The sequence below is a fragment of the Eleutherodactylus coqui genome, chromosome 7 (assembly GCF_035609145.1).
Source record: "Eleutherodactylus coqui strain aEleCoq1 chromosome 7, aEleCoq1.hap1, whole genome shotgun sequence".
In the NCBI taxonomy this organism is placed as follows: Eukaryota; Metazoa; Chordata; class Amphibia; order Anura; family Eleutherodactylidae; genus Eleutherodactylus; species Eleutherodactylus coqui.
The window spans coordinates 212,664,740-212,684,398 of NC_089843.1; the positions used below are offsets into that span (position 1 = coordinate 212,664,740).

The 19,659-nt window shown below is 43.9% G+C and overlaps 1 protein-coding gene across 3 annotated transcripts in view; it reads right to left on the reverse strand.

The window, feature by feature from the left end:
* Positions 1–19,659, reverse strand: part of FRAS1 (Fraser extracellular matrix complex subunit 1) — a 489,520-nt gene that overhangs the window by 186,682 nt on the left and 283,179 nt on the right. For all 3 annotated transcript variants that reach the window (XM_066574335.1, XM_066574336.1, XM_066574334.1), the window contains one exon: positions 11,796–11,969. In XM_066574335.1, coding sequence (XP_066430432.1) covers positions 11,796–11,969 — 174 coding nt within the window. The remainder of the gene's footprint in view (positions 1–11,795; positions 11,970–19,659) is intronic.

Here is a 19,659-nt window from a genome sequence, read left to right on the forward strand (position 1 = left end):
CTGCTATGTCTTCCCTTTGTGTTGAAGAAAGTTGAGAACGCAACACAACTTCTATTATCCCCTATGCAACCTACCTATTGGAGAAAGTCTACTATGGAAACTGTGATAGACATGATGATTAGTCAGTGTAAAATGTCTATTGGTTTGTACTAAACTAGAGGTATTACGCAGCTGTAGTGACTAACTCTTAGAGGCTAATGACTGCATAATTTCATTATAGTAATTGCTGGACAATGGTGAAAAGATATGTGTTTTGTGACTTCAGCCTAATGTGGAACTCTGCTGCATAAGGAAAGAGTTAAATCACAGTGTTATATGTTATTGCTTGTGTTCATCTTGAGTGTTTTCCCAGTCCTTTCCCATCCCCCCACACAGAATCTTCTTCAACAAAGAGATACTTACTTTCAGTTTCAGGTTTGAGCACATGTTTGTAAGACAAAGACTTGCTTATACATTGGAGTTGAGAGAAGGTGGGCAGGAAGCAGGGGGGATTCTATATGATCCGACAAATGAGAATCCTATATGTTACTGATGTAATCTGTTGCACGCCCATTAAAGGGCAGGTGTTATGCTTTACAATAAAAGGGGCTGTCTGGGTGTTTCTGCCCAGAGAGCCATTTTGGATATGAGACTGATAGCTTGTGTCTGATCTGGTCGATGATGTGTGCACACTATACAATTTGGAAGCTACAAAATACCCCGAAACCTGCTGGAGAAAACCATAATCCAGATCAGAAACTTTGCAATAGTCCAAGGTCACATGAAACACTTTCCCTTATGTAGAACTTTAGATAACTCTCATGGTGGTACTTCAGTGCAAAAAAACCCCAAAACATTTGCCCATAATTAGGCTTATTCATCCATTGTCACATGAGATATTATTTAAACGATAGTAGAACATTTTTAGAACCAACTTGCATATTATTTAGCTATACCTGATTTGTGTCTAAACTGGGCCTATTTGCCAAAGAAGACTTTTGTATTTCGCTGGTAACAATATGACAATTAAGAACTTAGAAGGAAGCATTCGCCCCTAAAGGCACACTGACTGAAAGATGGCGTGCCCTTTAGAGATCAAATCCTATTAACTGCCAGAGGCTTTGACAAGAAAAATACGAGCATATCAAATCATCTATTTATGACAAGAATCCGTTCACAATCCCCCTAAGCAAAGAGTCTAGATAAAGTAATGTGAGAAGAGGATTCTGTGGGTATTTAAAAGAAATGACACAAAGAAAATGATTCAATGTAACGTAGGTAACAAGATGTATCCTTCAGAGAATCACCTATATCTAATAAAGTGTGTGATGAATGCACATCTATGATTCCCCTCCCCCCTCCCCTATATCTCAAGTGAAATTAAGTTTTGACCTTTGAATGTTTTATTGGTCAATAAGATGTCTATTTTCAAGACATAACTGCTCAATGTATACTGAACTAACAGACCTCAGTAAAAACAGGAGGGGGAGAGGTATAGGGAAACTCCCCCCACATCTAGGAGTATCTCATCAATAAGGCCCCCATAGTGGTCTTTAGATGAATCAGGTACAGGTTATAAATGTGCTATATTACTCTTAAAATTATGCAAGAGAACAGAGTCCAAAGCAGCCAGTTCAGACATTCTTGCTATAAAATGTCCAGATATTTAAGTGTAATTTGTATCTATCTTTCAGAATTAATATGCCCTTCACAGTATAGACGTAACGAACAGCAAGACTTTGTTGGTTACTGTTAAAATTTAACCCCTTCCAGTCCAATTTGTATCCTGGTTTTCCTAGGGGGCTTACTCTTTTTCTACCATTATACAATGGCGCTATCTGCTGGCTAAAGCCAGTACTGCATGAGGTAACACGTTGGATAGGCTCCGACAGCAGAGAGGCTGGCAATATACAGTAAGAGAACCCCAACGGATGTCTTCCAACATCGGAGCTGTACAGCCTTAAATCATAATGTCTTCAGAGGTCAGACAGTGGATTGGAAAGGGTTAAGGGCTGACACACACAAATGGAGACTAACAAGAAAGAAGGCGCCTATAACATCCACTGCGTAGGACTAAGAGTATCTAATTTAGGGGGGAGGGGGGGGGGGGGAATACAGGCCCTAAGGCCGCCTGCAGACGGCCGAGTCGGATCCGGCAGTGAGAATTCTCGCCACGGGACCCGACCCGAGCGCCTGCAGAGAGCAGCGCGTACTCACCCTCGCCCCACAGCTCCGGATCTTTCATGTACCAGCCGGCGCATGCACAGACCGAAGCCGGCGGCCGGTGAGTGACATTTCTATGCGGCGCTCTGCGAGCCCCGCACAGAAATAGAACGTGCTGCGGTTTGTTTGCCGCGCGAGATTTCGCGCGGACAAACTACAGCCGTCTGCCTAGGATTGCGTTTGCTAACGCAATCCTATGGCAGCTTTCAAGGGCGGAAATTCCGAGGGGAAATCCCGTCGCGGAATTTACACCTCACTGCAGGCGGCCTTAGACAGACAAACATCACACAAACAACTCAATCAAACTAGATAGCTAGGCCAGTGATCCAATAATAGGAGTCACTTTAGGCATACTTTACTGCTTGTCACAGTGTGGGCCAAATTCATGCACTTGGTTCACTAAGCTTGACGCGTTTCCCTGTGGGCTCCTACCCACTTGTATTTTTTTAAGGCCTCCTTCCCACGAACGGATTTACGCCGCGTAAATTCGCGGCAAAAATCCGTTGCGTTGCCCCCTGCTATTAGGTTCTATTGAACCTAATAGCTCCATGCTCACGGTGCGGAATTCCACCGCGGAATTTCGCACCGTGAAATCTCCCGTCCTCACCCGCGGCATGCTCTATTTGCCGCGGGTGTACGCGCTGACGGCTTCCATTGCAGTCAATGGAAGCCGTCCGTTCACGCTATCTCCCGCTGTAACACAGCGGAAGATAGCGTAAAAACGCTTTCCCGCCTACCGCCGGCCGTGTCATGTGACGCGGTGGGCGTGTCACATGACGCGACGGCGGTGGGCGGGGAAGCGTCTTCACGCTATCTTCCGCTGGTAAGTATGGGGTCTCTGGGGGGCGCCGTGACGGGCTTCACTGCGGAATATTCCGCGGCGGAGCCCGTCACGCTCGTGTGAAGCCGGCCTAAAGCTGCATTTTTTTTTAACATGAATGTCAATGGGACTTTCTAATGTTAAAAACGCATCACAAGTTGGTGCTGTGCTATTTTTGTGCGATGCGTTTTTAACATTAGAAAGTCCTATTGACATTCGCGTTAAAAATACACAGTGTTAAAAAACACCATCTTTCGTGCTAAAAAAGCCCCCCTCGGCTTATACTCGAGTCAGGCAAAGCTTAAAAAAAAATCTCCATACTCATCTCCCAGCCGGTGTCAATGTCTCAGGCAGTGGTGTGGCAGGCTGCTTGAATTCTCTCCGCTGTCATCCCCCATCATCCCACGCCGTCAGCGCTGTGTAAGTAAGAGCTGTAATTGGATCGAGCGTCAGCCAATCAAGCTGCTTTAGAATTCTCCCCGCTGTCATCTCCCTGCTCGGCTTTCAAATCCCCTGCCGTCAGTGCTGTGTAAGTAAGTGATGTGATTAGATCGAGCGCCAGCTGTGATTGGCTGGCGCTCAATCCAATCACAGCGCTTACTTACACAGCACTGACAGAGCCAAGCAGAGAGGACAGCTGGGGATAAGAGCGTGGAGAATTCAAGCAGCTTGTCGCACAGACACCGGCTGGGAGGGGAGTATGGAGGTTTTTCTTACCTAGTATATACTCGAGTATAGCTCGGCTTATACTCCAGTCAATAAGTTTTCTCAGTTTTTTGTGGTGAAACTTATTGTCTCGGTTTATACTCGGGTTGGCTAATACTCGAGTATATACGGTAGATCTCATGAGGCAGTTTTTCTATAGTTGTTCTATTGTTGCCCAGCGTCTGGTTTCAGAACGAGGATTGACACTTCTCCACCAGAACTAGGGGAACAGCACAAGAGTTTAGACAGATTCCGCGGTTAGAGTGAATATTTTTGAATGCTCAGCAGATAGTTGAAAATAGCAGAGCTGTGCAGTTAGAGAGATCCATCTGTACAGATGGGCACAGCCCGCACTTGATGCTTAGATCCCTCAATACAATCTGTCTAAAGTGCTCTGCAAGTACAGCGGTTCAATCACCCTGCCAAAGTTTTACTTCGACCTCTATGAGAGGACAGCAGTCCAATCGCCCCGCCTATAGAGTCTAGGAGAATAGATACAAAATAATAAAGAGGTGTGATGAGGTTTGTAGCCCTGATGGTGGACATCAGGCATAAGGGTTACATACTTCGGTGTTTTTGCAGAAGCTTTAAGAAAATGGATGCAAAATCACAACTTCAAGTGTTGCAGGACTTTCTGTAACATCATGGTTCATGTGCCAAAGATCCTGCAGCGTGCACTGAAGAAGAGGAGTAATGCTGGTGAGAGTTCTGCTAGGAGGAGCATGAAAAGACTAAGAGGGCATCCGCTACACCTGGAAGAAAGCAGGTTTCATCACCAACATAGATGGGGGTTCTTTACTGTAAGAGCAGTGAGACTGTGGAACTCTCTGCCTGAGGACGTGGTGATGGCAAAATCCATAGAGGAGTTTAAGAGGGGACAAGATGTCTTTCTAGAGCGCTACAATATTACAGGATATAGACATTAGGTGACCAGCGGGTTGTTAATCTGGATCTTACAGTCATATAGGAACTATCAGAGATTGATCCTGGGGGTTATAAGAGTAATTATTGTGACTGCCACTATGGAGTCGGGAAGGAATTTACTCCCCGATGGGGCAAATTGGCTTCTGCTTCTTGGGGTTTTTTTGCCTTCCTCTGGATCAACAAGGAGGTCGAAACAGTCTGAACCAGATGGACATTGTCTTCATTCAGCCTAACATACTATGTTTACACCAAACGATACATCGTTTGAATGAGTGAACGAGGTCTTAGTTCGCTTGTTCACTTGGTCAGCCTGTTTATACAGCAGATACATTGTTGGCTCATTGAAAGCAGAAATCGTTCAGTCATTCCCATTCGCTGTATAAGTGGATGAGGAAGACTGAACAAGCACTGTTTAAACTGAATGATGGATATGTGAGCCAATGAGGTTTTTTTTATGCCGGCATAAAATTAATACCGAATGAAAAGTGAACGATTTATCATTCCTCCTTCGGCCGCTGGCTTGTTTGAACAATTTTTGGAAGGATAATCAAATGGCCTTAACAAGGGATGAAAAAAATGGAAACTGCTTTCCAGTGGTTAGGAAATATCAGATGAGAAGGGTCAAGGGCATGGAGGAACATGAAGTAGGCAATAAGAAATGGTGAAGGGACTGGAAGAAAAGGAATATAAAAAACATTCAATATAAAAAATGCGGAGGGCATTGTGGAGGCTGCTGGATGATCAGGATAATGATTTAGGGTACAGTCCATCTCATGAAGCATTCACCGTGCGGCTGAGATGTGTACGCTATGCGGAGGAAGGCTAGGGCTAACTATGCCTCGCTAATGATTTACGAGGTTACTGACATTTTATAGTTAATGGTTCTGCCTGAACGGTCAGTAACATGAACTGTCATTTAAATCATTCGCCCGCCACAGCTAGCTGGAGCCTTCTTCCCGCATATCAGATTTAGTCATCAATGGTCAATGCCCACAAAAAACTTTCAAATCTAGAGTTCTATGTAGATAGCATTCTTGGCGATTGAGATGGAGCACCGTGACGGAAGGCTTGGGTAGGAATTGAAACATTGTGTGAGCCTGGCCCTAGTTACAGCGATTAAAATTTCCATAGGCATTAACATTCAGCAGTCTAGAGGTGCAAATCTAGCTCCCCGCATCTAATTCATGCTTTGCAGACCATAATACGGAGCTAATGAAAATCTGTGAATCCATTTACACGGGTGTAGAAAATATGCACATAATGTATTTGAAAAACACAGCATGCACCAGTTTCATCCATTTTTCAGAAGTAATGTGCTCACTGAAGTCTATGGAAAGTGATTAAAATATAGATACATCCATATTGCAGCTGTATTTCATTTATTGGTGTTTCCTACTGTACAAAATATGGACAAAATTTTGGGAAAATGGAAAATAATACCAAGATACATCTGGAATACTGATACGTCATCTTTCGTAATATGTCTATATCACATTTACGAGCTATAGAAGTTTACAAATACAAGTCAAAGAGGCCTGTTGCACAGACGTAGCAAATCCTACAGAGAAGCTCCCTACAGACTTCTTCCTCTGCAGGTTATTGATAGGTAGCAATTAGAGTTAGGCGGACATACTCTGCCGAGCTTGATGCTCGTTCGAGTATTAGCGTATTTGATGGTGCTCATTACTCGAACGAGCATTAAATTGTGTTTGACCCTGCCCCAGCTTTTGGTCCCTCCCAAAAGAGAGAGCGAGAGAGGGGGGAGAGAGAGAGGTTGGGGGAGCGAGAGGGGACAGAGGGGTGGAGAGATGGGGGAGAGGGGGGGGGAGATGGGGGAGAGAAGGGGGGAGAGATGGGGAGAGAAGGGGGGAGAGGGGGAGGAGAGAGAGGGGGAGGAGAGAGAGGGAGAGAGAGAGAGGGAGAGAGGAGAGGAGAGAGAGAGAGAGAGAGGGAGAGAGAGAGAGAGAGAGGGAGAGAGAGAGAGGGGAGAGAGGGGGGAGAGAGGGGGGAGAGAGGGGGGAGAGAGGGGGGGCAGAGGGGGGGAGAGGGGATGAGGGGGGGAGAGGGGGGAGAGAGGGGCGAGAGAGGGGGGGAGAGAGGGGGAGAGAGAGAGGGGGAGAGAGGGGGGAGAGAGAGAGGGGGGAGAGAGAGGGGGGGGAGAGAGAAGGGGGGGAGAGAGAAGGGGGGGGAGAGAGAGGGGGGGAGAGAGAGGGGGGGAGATGGAGAGAGGGGGAGAGAGGTTGGGAGAGCGAAAAGGGGGCAGAGGGGGGGGAGAGATGGGGGAGAGAGGGGGGAAGAGAGAGGGAGGAGAGATGGGGGGAGAGAGGGGGGAGAGGGGGGGGAGAGGGGGAGGAGAGGGGGGGGAGAGGGGGGAGGGGGGGAGGGGGGGAGAGGGGGAGGAGGGGGGAGGGGAGGGGGGGGGAAGGGGAGAGGGGGGAGGGTGAGGAGGGGGAAAGGTGAGAGGGGGAGGAAGAGAGAGAGAGAGATGGAATTGATATTTAAAGTCTTATTTCTATAGTTGCATATGATGAGATTTGCTTTTAAAAGCTAGGGAAAAAATCGTCATAAAAGATGTAAATGCCCATGGATGCTCAAGTAGGCAAAGGAAAAAAATAAAGGCGAGCTTGGGGAAAGTAGACTTATTAATATCTAGGGATTGAAGATTGTTGCAATCTTAGAAAGGCAAAAACATACTACTATTATTGGAAAAGACTTAGAAAGTGTAGGAAATTTAATATAGAATTATTTTCATATAAATTGCAAATTTTCCTTATGCCCTGAGATTCCCAAGCTCCAGATTCAGTCTGTGAGGATGGAGGGTAAAAAAAACAAAGGCAAGTCCAAGATTGGAACCAGAGATACCGATGAGGAAACATCATGCAGCCAGACTTGGGCGAGATTAGCAAGCTGAGCAAGGAGTGAGATGACAAAGGAGACTTAACCCCCAAAAGAGAAATCAAAGGAACTACTAAGACGGTGGACTCTATACCTACCATTTATTTGAGGATGATGTCCATAATATTTGATTTAGTTCAAAATCGCTGCATGAAAACAACGTTTCCTAACGCCAGAGGCTTTCATACCACATATTTCATAGGGCTTAGCGAAAGTAGAAAATGTAATTCTAGCATGAGTGCCGCCCAAAATGAAGAAAAGGTTGGGAACAGAAATCGCTACAAATTCTAAAAATAAAGAGAATGCGTGGCAAAACCATAATTTTAACCCTTACTATCCTTCCCGCCCAAAAAATAGAGGCTTTACGAAAGTGAAATGTAGTTAAGCATGGGCAAATACATTTTAGTGAATGTATAGGAATAGAGATGAGCGAGCGTACTCGGAAAAGCACTACTCGCTCGAGTAATTTGCTTTATCCGAGTATTGCTGTGCTCGTCCCTGAAGATTCGGGTGCCGCTGCAGCTGACAGGTGAGTCGCAGCGGGGAGCAGGGGAGAGCGGGCGGGAGAGAGGGAGAGAAAGATCTCCCCTCCGTTCCTCCCCGCTCTCCCCTGCAGCTCCCCGCTCCGTGCCGGCACCCGAATCTTCAGGGACGAGCACAGCGATACTCGGATGAAGCAAATTACTCGAGCAAGTAGTGCTTTTCCGAGTACGCTCGCTCATCTCCATATAGGAGCTATGACGGCCATTCTTGCCAGAAGAGGACCATTCATGTGTAATCCGAGGTGGGAGCCTACTTCTTGAAGGTGTGCAACTTGATCAACAGAAATGTCCCACTATAGCCTACCTGAGCTGCCTTGATAAGGCCTGTGTGGTGAAACATGTTGGGAGGGCATGTACTACATGTTTTCCAGACTAGGTTTAGGGGTGGTTGAACAATGCAAAAGAGGATTATAGATAGCTAGGCGTTGATGCAGTTTTCTTGTGGTTTGACTAAGTGTGCAAGTCTTTTTTGCAACTCGGAGTTCATTAAGAGAAGAGCAGCCAAAACATCTCTCTATGTAACTTACAAGAAGATTAAATACAAAGTAGATAAGAAGGTTAGCCAAGTGTAGCAGACTCCTCAGTATGGGTCTGTTTATACAGCCGATTTCTCATTTGAACGAGCAAACAATGGCAGAATTTGCTTAGGAAGCCTCGTTATTAGAGATGAGCGAGTATACTCGCTAAGGGCAATTACTCGATCAAGCATTGCCCTTAGCGAGTAACTGCCCGCTCGGGAGAAAAGGTTCGGCTGCCGGCGGGGAGCGGCAGGGGAGAGTGGATAGGAACGGAGTGTGATCTCTCTCTCCCTCTCCCCCCCCCCCCCCCCCGCTCCCTCCTGCTAACTGCCCCAACTCACCTGTCACCCAATCGTTCAGTTGTTATCAAACAATAAGTGAACGAGCCAATGGTGATTTTTATGCCTGCATTCGATTAACGATAAACGAAAGTGAATGATTTATCGTTCGTCGTTTGATCACTGGCTGCGTTTACACCGAATAATTATTGTTCGTTTTTGATATTTTGAACGTTTTTTTTTTGTTTTTTTTTAAGACAATCGTTTCGTGTAAAAGGGCCTTACGGACTCAGTTTATTTATTAAAGGAGAGATTTCAAAATAACATGGGCCAAATCATTTTTCTCTTATTTTTCACATTACACATACTTTATTGTGTACTTCTGGATGTTCAATTCTCATGTTCTTAGATGCGAAGTCAATTACAAAATCTTCTCATTTTTTATTTCCTTTTGCATTACTAGATTTGCTTCATATGAACAATCATCAGAAATTATTGCTCTACACATCGACTTGGAAATCTGAGTAATTGAATAAAGTTTGAAGTTGCTAAGAAAACTTTTATAATTACTGCACCGTCACTCTTCATTATCCTGTGCGCCCAGGGCCCTGTGAATGTGTCCACTGAGTGCTAAATATTTGTAAACTGTTTGCTGACTACAATTTGGCTGTTCTTCATGTAACTGTCAAAGGATATCCCAGAGAAACAGATCTTGGCGGACATACATCTTACTTCCAAAGTAAATGATGAAAGTAAATGATGATTAGTTACTGATTTTACATGTAACTCCCATCTTTCTACATGGTTTCCTAATGAAGGAAGGGAAATGTATATTCCAGTGGAGTGAGCAATTTTAAACGATGGTAGTTATTAGAGATGAGTGAGCACCCAAATGCTCGGGTCCGCGTTATTTCAGTTGAGCTTTTCGTAAAAGTTCGACAGCTCTACTCGAGTAACGAACCCCATTGACTACAATGGGAGACTCGATCATTTTGTATGTGGGACACGTGCTACGTCATGGCGGGGAGGGGCCAAAACAGGCACGTCACAGAAGGGAGGGGCCAAAAACTGGGGCGGGGTCAAACACGGCTTGATGCTCGTTCAAGTATCGAGCACCATCGAGTACGCTAATAATCGAACGAGCATCAAGCTCGGCAGAGTACGTTCGCTCAACTCTAGTGGTTATGATTGTAATGTTTCATATACAAAAGTTTGTTCAGTTTATAATGAAATGTTAGGAGACTTTCTAAAGTACAGTTTTTCAGTTTCTTACCATTTTCAAGATCTCTGTTAGCGGACCCTCTCACCTTCTATTAGCCAGAGCAATGAGACCCTCCTACTCCTTTGAGTGCAGTTGTTCAGTTATTCTCCATTTTAGTCAACTCCTTTAACCATCAGCAATATCATTTTTTACAATTAATTAGGCAAAACTAGGAATTTCTTATGACTATTTCCAAAGAATCTATGGCTTGAGCTCTGGTCATCATGAAGATTTTTGAAACACTATGTAGATGATATTTGTTGTATTAAAGTACTGGTCAGGCATTAGGAAAGCCTCAGCCTCAGCAACAGCCTCAGCTTTGTCAATACATTGTGTATAATACTGTAGCTCAGCCCCATTGACTTGAATAGGATTGAACTTCTATACCACAACAGTCCAAGAAAATCAGTGGTGCCGATTCTGGAAGAAAGCAGACATTTTTTTTTATCCCATATACTCTCAGGTGATTAAAAAAGTTCCTAGCTAGAACTCTTTATTAATCCGATATACATAAAATTAAGAAAGCCTTATAATTAGAGATGAGCGAGTATACTCGCTAAGGCACATTACTCGAGCGAGTAGCGCCTTAGCCGAGTATCTCCCCGCTCATCTCTAAAGATTCGGGGGGCCGGCGCCGGTTGCGGCGGGGAGTGGGAGGGAGCGGGGAGGGGGGGGTGAGGGAGAGAGAGATCTCCCCTCCGTTCCTCCCCGCTTTCCCCCGCCGACTCCCGAATCTTTAGAGACGAGCGGGGAGATACTCAGCTAACGCACTACTCGCTCGAGTAATGTGTCTTAGCGAGTATACTCGCTCATCTCTACTCATAATAGTAAGGCTAATAATATAATTCCCACATAAGGGCTCCTTCCCACGGACGGATTCCCACCGCGTTACCTGAAGCTATTAGGTTCTATTGAACCTAATAGCTCAATGCTCACGGTGTGGAATTCCATTGCGGAATTCCGCACTGTGAAATCACCCGTCCTCACCCGCTGCATGCTCTATTTGCCGCGGGTGTACGCGCGGACGGCTTCCATTGCAGTCAATGGAAGCCCGTCCGTCACGCTATCTTCCGCTGTAGCACAGCAGAAGATAGTGTGATACCGCTTCCCCGCCCACTGCCAGCTGCGTCATATGACGCTGTGGGCGTGTCATACGGCGCCGAAGCGTCAAGCGTGACGGAAGACTCCGGATCCGGAGGTAAGTATTGGGGTCGCTGGGGGGGGCCATGACGGGCTCCGCCACGGCCGTGTGCAGCCGGCCTAAGTAGGTAAATGCATGAGAGGTTGCGGAGATATGGGAGATAAAGTTGTGACCATGAAAGAAGAAGTTTTCTTATCTCTGATCCCACCGAAGACCCCTACAGTCAGCCTTGTCCTATGGCATGAAAATGCATCCTGTAATATCAAAGTACTTCACATTTGCGCATTTTTATTATTATTCTGTGTTCAGAGATATTCTGGTTTAACAGAAGGAAAAAAAAGTTGAATTCCTTTTTATTGGCTGTATTGTATGAACTACTTGCATTACCATAGCAGCAAATTGAATAAGCAAGCGTTCACATGGCCCGTATACAATACTCCGGACACACATATTCTGTAACGGTATTATGCAGCCTGTAGCGGCTACCAATTCCATTAGCAGTATCTTACCCCGACATATTCCTGTAGCGTCCACATAAAAGTGCTGCCCGCACTGAGGCACACAACTCCCATAAGGCTTTCCCCTGTACTCTTGAACGGCCTGTAGGGAGCGCTCTGGATCAGTACATTGTGTGCAGTGGGAGTCTTCCGGTCCTAGGCAGATACGACAAGATGGATGGCAAGCTGAAGAGGTACAGAGAAGCAGAGAACAGAATGCCTGAAGTTACCGGATTATTTTAGAGAAACAAACATATATTTTTAATACAATTGCTGCAGGAAAACTTTGTAACTATATGAAAACATAAGGGAAACTTTTTTTCTTTATATTTGAAGTAGTGGGCAGTTTTATAACTTTTACTGCGGAGAAAAAAAAAAAGTTTGTGATGTGTATGAATTTTTTTTTTTTTTTACCATTTGACACTTTTTAGCTTTCTATCAAGGTGTCCAATCCCCCTACCTTTTTGGATGATCTTTTTACTATCCTAACTCTTCTTCATATCACAATAGCTGCATCATATCCCTGGGACCCAAGTTGTAGAAATGAAGCTTCAACTAATCTAAAACGGGGCGGTACGGCGGCCGGTCATACAGGAGAAATGTAGCATTACGTATTGCATGGACAAGCTGGGTTTCACCTGATCTGTAAGAGCAGATCTCTGTTCCGGCTCATGGAATGGAATCCCAAGCAGGGATCCCTTTAAATAGTGTCAATATGCCCCTTTACAACCCATTGAAATATATTTTTACGCCACATTTGGTTTTGTACTATTTTGGCTTGCAGCATGCTGTTTAAAGGAAATATGTAATTAACATCATTTTAATAACATTTTTATGATAAACATGATTTTTTTTTTTGCTTACATTTTTTAAACTTTTGATCATTTTGTATATTTAAAAAGAATTTTAAAATCTTGCAGTTCTCACACTAGTAGTAATTAGAGAGGAGCGAGCACGCTCGGATAAGGCAGTTACTCAAGCGAGCATCACACTTCTCGAGTAACTGCATTCTCGTCCGAGCAGGCTCGGGGGGGGGAGGGAGGGGGAGGGGAGTGACAGAGATCTCTCTTTCGCTTTCACAATAGGTGAAGGTTATAGCTCATCTACTCCCCTTCCGTACATAATGACCTCTGCACTGGGTCAGCTCCTGCCCCTTGTGTCTGTGGCCCATGAGACTGATGTAAAGCATTTCTCTGCTGTAAAGCATATTGCTGCAGCAAAGGCAAGATGGCAGCCATCATAGTCACATACAGACAATACAATTTAAGAAATTCCACAATCAGAATAAAACGGATTAAAAAACATGTTTCACTAATTAGTTTTAATAGTAAAAATATAGATATACATTCACTTTAGGATATACATTCAATAGCTGGCAATCAAAAAAATGGACTGGTAAAAAAAAATCCAGTCTGTTGGATCCTTATCTTCCCAGTCAAGTATCAACTGGGCGGGGGCTGTAAGGTTGTGCCCATACACATTAACCCTTTCCAATCCACTGTCTGATGTCTGAAGACATTATGATTTAAGGCTGTACAGCTCCGATGTTGGAAGACGTCCAACAGGGTTCTCTTACTGTATATTGCCAGCCTCTCTGCTGTCGGAGCCTATCCAACGTGTCACCTCATGCAGTACTGCCTTTAGCCAGCAGATGGCGCTGTTGTATAACGGCAGAAGAAGAGTAAGCCCCCTAGGAAAACTAGGATACAAATTGGATTGGAAAGGGGTTAAGTTTCCACCCGCTTCCTTTGAACTCCGCATAAAAAAAATTGCATATGTATAGTCAGATTATAGGATGAACGATGGTAACTTTTCTTGAAAGATATCCAAAAAAAAAAAATATAAAAAAGCCATATCAACATTCCGAGTTGCCGATAATAGCCACATCAATTTCTAACTCGCAGCCAACTTCATTTATTAGAATACGATGATGAATGTAGATCAGTGTGCATTTTAATTATGCATCTCAGCCTACTCGGCCTACTTTCTGATGAATGGTATTCTAGGAGGCTGCCAAATCATTTTCTGATCGTTCCATGGGTCAGTGAAGCTAAATAGAATCTGTCACTTTTTTTTACCCAAGGGTTAGGTCTGAGAAAATCAATCTTTACATGACAAGCAGCAATTAAGAAATATGTAAGTTTTGGAAGTTGAACTGGTTGAGAGACAATCTTCCGATACATATTAGATGGATACATTTATTTCGCAATGTAATTGTTTCAGGGTTACTTAGTATTTTTTTATTGCCACTTGCAATAAAATTAATTCTTCAAACACTTGAGAAAATTCATCCACTGATAACCGAGCTTCATTGTCTTAAGCGATGAGCAGTTTTGCCTGTGACATTATTTTTAATTTACACTGGCAACGATTCAATAATTACAAAAAACTCCCGAAATGAGATGGCGAACATATTCCGTGATATTAATGTAACGTAAATCCCAATGTGCCTGTAGAAGCTTGACTTCATTTAAAGAGTAAATTAGATTTCATGTTTCCTTTTTCTTAATATTCGATAAAATCCATTCTGTATATTTTCACCATTGTTATAAAGTCATAAGACATTACCCTTATTCTTCATCACAGTTCTACTGAATGTGATTAAAAGGCAATCTTATTGTACTGAGACAACAAAACACGATCGTAAGGCTACCATTGCAAACGGATATAGTGTTCATGGGATTGGTATGAAAAATAGAGCCGTGCCAAATAAAGGAGTAAAACTGCGTTTTACAGGGTACTGCCTTATTTCCAAAATTTGAAGTAAACGCATTATCTGTATAACCCAACTTCCCTGAAGATAAAGGAGTAAAGAACTGCAGTGTATGCAACAAAGTATTACAAATATTTTCTCAATGGCTTCCCACGCTCCTGAGGAAGTCATCTGCAAAAACAGGCATTGGAGGCTGCACAGTGCAGGCAGACTGTCACTTTAACCCTTTCCAATCCAATTCATATCCTGGTTTTCCTAGGGGGCTTACTCTTTTTCTGCCATTATACAATGGCGCTATCTGCTGGCTAAAGCCGGTACTGCATGAGGTGACACGTTGGATAGGCTCCGACAGCAGAGAGGCTGGCTATGTGCAGTAAGAGAACCCCGACGGACGTCTTCCAACATCGGAGCTGTACAGCCTTAAATCATAATGTCTTTAGACATCAGACAGGGGATTGGAAAGGGTTAATCATGGGTAAGGTACGGTGTCATCCTATCCATATTAATAATACCAGCTGTGTACCATGGCTACTCCCACGTGCATTCCAATATACAATCAGTATAGTCACATGGTTCACAGTCTGCTTTAAAGGGGTTGTCCCGCGAAACAAAGTTGGGGTATACACTTCTGTATGGCCATATTAATGCACTTTGTAATATACATCGTGCATTAAATATGAGCCATACAGAAGTTATTCACTTACCTGCTCCGTTGCTGGCGTCCCCATCTCCATGGCTCCGTCTAATTTCTCTCGATTAGACGCGCTTGCGCAGAAGGGTCTTCTCCCTTCTCTTGGGTCTCGGCACGAGCGGCGTTCTGGCTCCGCCCCTTCTACGTGTCATCGCGTAGCTCCGCCCCGTCACGTGTGCCGATTCCAGCCAATCAGGAGGCTGGAATCGGCAATGGACCGCACAGAGCCCACGATGCACCATGGGAGAAGACCCGCGGTGCATCGTGGGTGAAGATCCCGGCGGCCATCTTGGTAAGGTAAGTAAGAAGTCGCCGCAGAGCGGGGATTCGGGTAAGTACTAAACTTTTTTTTTTTTTTTAACCCATCCCTTGTGTTTGTCTCGTGCCGAACGGGGGGCCTATTGAAAAAAAAAGCCGTTTCGGCGCGGGACAACCCCTTTAACCGTGTAAGAATTTATAGAGACTTTTCCTGACTATTTCTTCCATGTTTTTTATATTTTAATGATCATGTAATAACATACATTTTTAAACTTCTTTGTAGACAGCATTTTATTCCCGTCACTCATAGCGAGCTGGTGGTCTATACTTCAGAGAGTTTCCATCATACCTGTCTTGCATATGAAAGGGGTTGTCCAGCTATAAACTATTGATGGCCTATCCTTAATATAGGTCATCAATAGTAGATCAGCAGGAGTCTATTGCCTGGGGTCAGCTGTCTGTTGGGTTGATGCAACTAGGCACTTTGCTGCTTTCTACAGAAAGCAGATAGCTCTGTTCCCATTGCAGTGGCCTGGCTTGGTATTACAGGTAATCTTCCCATTCACTTCAATAGGAATTTTCCCTGCAATACCAGGCTGGGCCAATACAGTAGGAAAGGCGCTCTCTACAGGAATCAGATTAGTGCACAAGTGCTTGGAGGGAATCCCAGCTGGCAGACCCCCACCGGTCTACTATTGATGATCTATCCTAAGGATAGGCCATCAATAGTTTACAGCTGGACAACCCTTTCAAAGATGTTGTGCCAAGCCCAAATGTTTCACCAATGCTCTGTGACATATTTTGTCTTAGTAAATTAATGTATGTGGAATAGACAGAGTCATATGCTCTACATCTGAAAACAGGAGATCATAAAGGCAGGAACTACTCTCCTTTCTCCATACTGATAAGACTCTTGTAAAGTAAATGAGAAAACAGGTTGGCTAGAATGGTTGAAGCTAAATACACACTGTATTAACCCTTTCCAATCCACTGTGACATCTTAAGACATTGTGATTTAATTCTGTACAGCTCCGATGTTGGAAGACATCCGTCGGGGTTCTCTTACTGTATATTGCCAGCCTCTCTGCTGTCAAAACCTATCCAACGTGTCACCTCATGCAGTACTGGCTTTAGCCAGCATATAGCGCTGTTGTAGAACGGCAGAAAAAGAGTAAGCTCTAAGGAAAACCAGGATACAAATTAGATTGGAAAGGGTTATGGCAGTTTTGAGAATATTACAGAGAAATGTATGCTTCCATAATACAGACGAGGGTCCGGACTTCACCGTAGGTATACTGGCCTATATTCAGAGCATCACAGGGATCTATGAGACTCTGAGTTCGGACCAGTTCACCTGCAGTTGGGCCCGGACACTCATCCGTATTACAGGCACAATAATGCTCCTCTACTACGCTCATGTGAAGCTAGTCTAACACATATGTTTCTGCAACATGATTGCTTGTGCTATGACACTATCCAAATGACGAAGGACGTGTAGAACATGTAGAGATCAGTCTATTTTGCAATCCAAACTATACTATAGATCTATGGCTCATTGAGCTTCTGGGAAACCTAAATTTAAATGGCTTTTAATGTGCAGCAACTCTGGTTCATTTTCAAAGTCCCTCAGTGATTGTATTTAGACACTAACTTTATGGATTTAGGACTATTGTTTTTTTCTTGCCAGGTGTACAACTTGGAGTATGAAAATGTATACAGATTCTGGGGTATAAAAGCAATAATGTATAAATATCACTGAAAGAGTAACGTTATCATCACTGTTCTTTTAGCTAGAATCCACTGAAAAATGGGAAAAAAGTCTAAATCTTTTATTGATTATTTAATAAAATTCTATACCAAAACTCAGTGTCATTTATTTCTTGCTGTACTGCCAGCATTCAGCATTACACTTATAGTATAGTCACGGATATATTTCTTATTATTATATTGTAACACGTCTTATTTTGGTAACATAGAGATGACCCGTATAAATGACCCAACGTTTATCAACTATAAAGTAGCATTTTCTGATATTTTATTGCTATTTGTGTTCCAAAACTTTGGTTTTATGTTGTATGTATAGGTGAACACTCAACAGACTTATGGTATGCAGTGGTTAGAAATGGTTTCAACTACACAGCTTCTACATATTCCAGAAGTGCAGTACACAAGTTGGCCTTTAGGGGGCTTGACACTGGTGCTGATCAGCAGGGCAGAGGTATGGGTGTGTCTGGAGGAGTTAAAACCTCCAGACACTTTAGGATTCCCGCTGAAAGCCAGAGCAGCACTGCTGCTAAAAGCTAGAGCGAGGCAAGGCTCCGAGAGAGAGCTGGAGCTACTCCCTGAGAGGGAAGCTAAGGGGAGGCTGAGCGAGCCACGGTCTTCGTCGACCCGCCACACAAACAACTTATCTAACAAACTCTTATGTCATGCAGTGATTTAAGGTTGCTTTCACTCATGCACTTTCATTGGCCGCAGTACTTTAATTTCAGTCATACAACCCACATTGAAGTATGGTGGTTAATCTCATTGCATACAACGGTTTAAAGTGGACTTCAACCACGTAGCTCATACATACCGTATATACTCAAGTATTAGCCGACCCGAGTAGAAGTCGGGTAAAAACTGGTAAAACTTATTGACTCGAGTATAAGCCGAGCTATACTCAAGTACATACTGTGTAAAGAAAAAAGGCAATACTCACCTCCCAGCCTGCGTCTGTGTCCCCGGCGTGATGGTCTTCCCGGCGGTGCGGCAAGCTACTTGAGGATTCTCCCCGCTGTCATCTCCCTGCTCCGCTTTGGATTCCCCTGCCGGCAGTGCTGTGTAAGTAAGCGCTGTGATTGGATCGAGCGCCAGCCAATCACAGCCGGTGCTCGATAAACCAATTACAGCCATTCAGTGATGTCATCCACTGAATGGCTGTGTATGATCGAGCACCGACTGTGATTGGCTGGCGCTCGATCCAATTACAGCGCTTAACTACACAGTGCTGATGGGGGGGGGGGAATTAAAGCTGAGCAGGGTGATGATAGTAGAAAGAATTCTCAAGCAGTTTGCCGCACTGCCGGGGAGACCATCGCGCTGGGGACACAGACGCAGGCTGGGAGGTGAGTATTGCGAGGTTTTTGTCGGGTTTTTTCACCTCACTCGAGGGGGTCTTTTTCAGCTTGAAAAAATGTGCTAAAACTAGGCTTATACTCGAGTATATATGGTACTTTGTGGCATACGATGGCTTCATTTTTATTTCAGCTATACAATCCACATTCATGTCCTGTGGCATATGGTGATTTATTATTATCTTCAGCCACGTGGCTCACAAAACTTAAAATGCACTCTCATTGCATTCGGGGGTTTAAGGTTGATTTCAAAAACATAGCTCATACATATTTTTAGATATATGATGGCCTATTTTTCATTTCAGTCATACAATCCACATTTAAGTCCTATGGCATATGGTGGTTTCTTTATTATTATTAGCCAAGCAACAGCTCTAAAATGTGCCAATCTTTGTGAGCAGCAGTAATGAGATCTGCCAGTCAGATTTGCACCTATAACCTTGTATAGCTGGTTACTAATTACAACCACACTATCTGTCAGGGACTCTACATAGCACTATTTTAAAGCCTACTACGGCCTCTCTCTAGCTTAGACTGTTGTGGCATGTACAGCTAAATTGTCAGCCTACATGGCATGGTCATTAATCTATTAACCCCTTGAGTGGCGGGTTTCCTACCACCCTGTCGTGCCCACCAGGGCAGGTTTTTAAAAATGGTCTAATCATTGAATTTCAACTAATTTTGCAGTTGCGTCTCAAGAGCCATAACTTTTTCATTTTTCCATTGACACGGCCATATAAGGGCTTGTTTTTTGCGGGACAAGTTGTGATTTTTTAAACAGGGGGGAGGAAAAAAAGAAATGGGGAAAAAAGAAAAAAAGGGGCCATGTCATTAAGGGGTTAAATAATGTATTAACTTCCTTCTCTGGGTCATTACGACGCATGGATACCACATGTGTGATTGTATTTTTGATTTTCTTACAAAGTAAAGGGAGACAAGTGTTTTTTATAATTTTTTAACTTTTTTTTTTTTGTCCCTTTAGGGGACTTCTACAGGGACCCATCAGGACCCCTGATCACATTCCAGGGGTCCGATGGTGACAGCCCTTTACATGCTGCAGTGACAGCCCTTTACATGCTGCAGTCACATAGACTG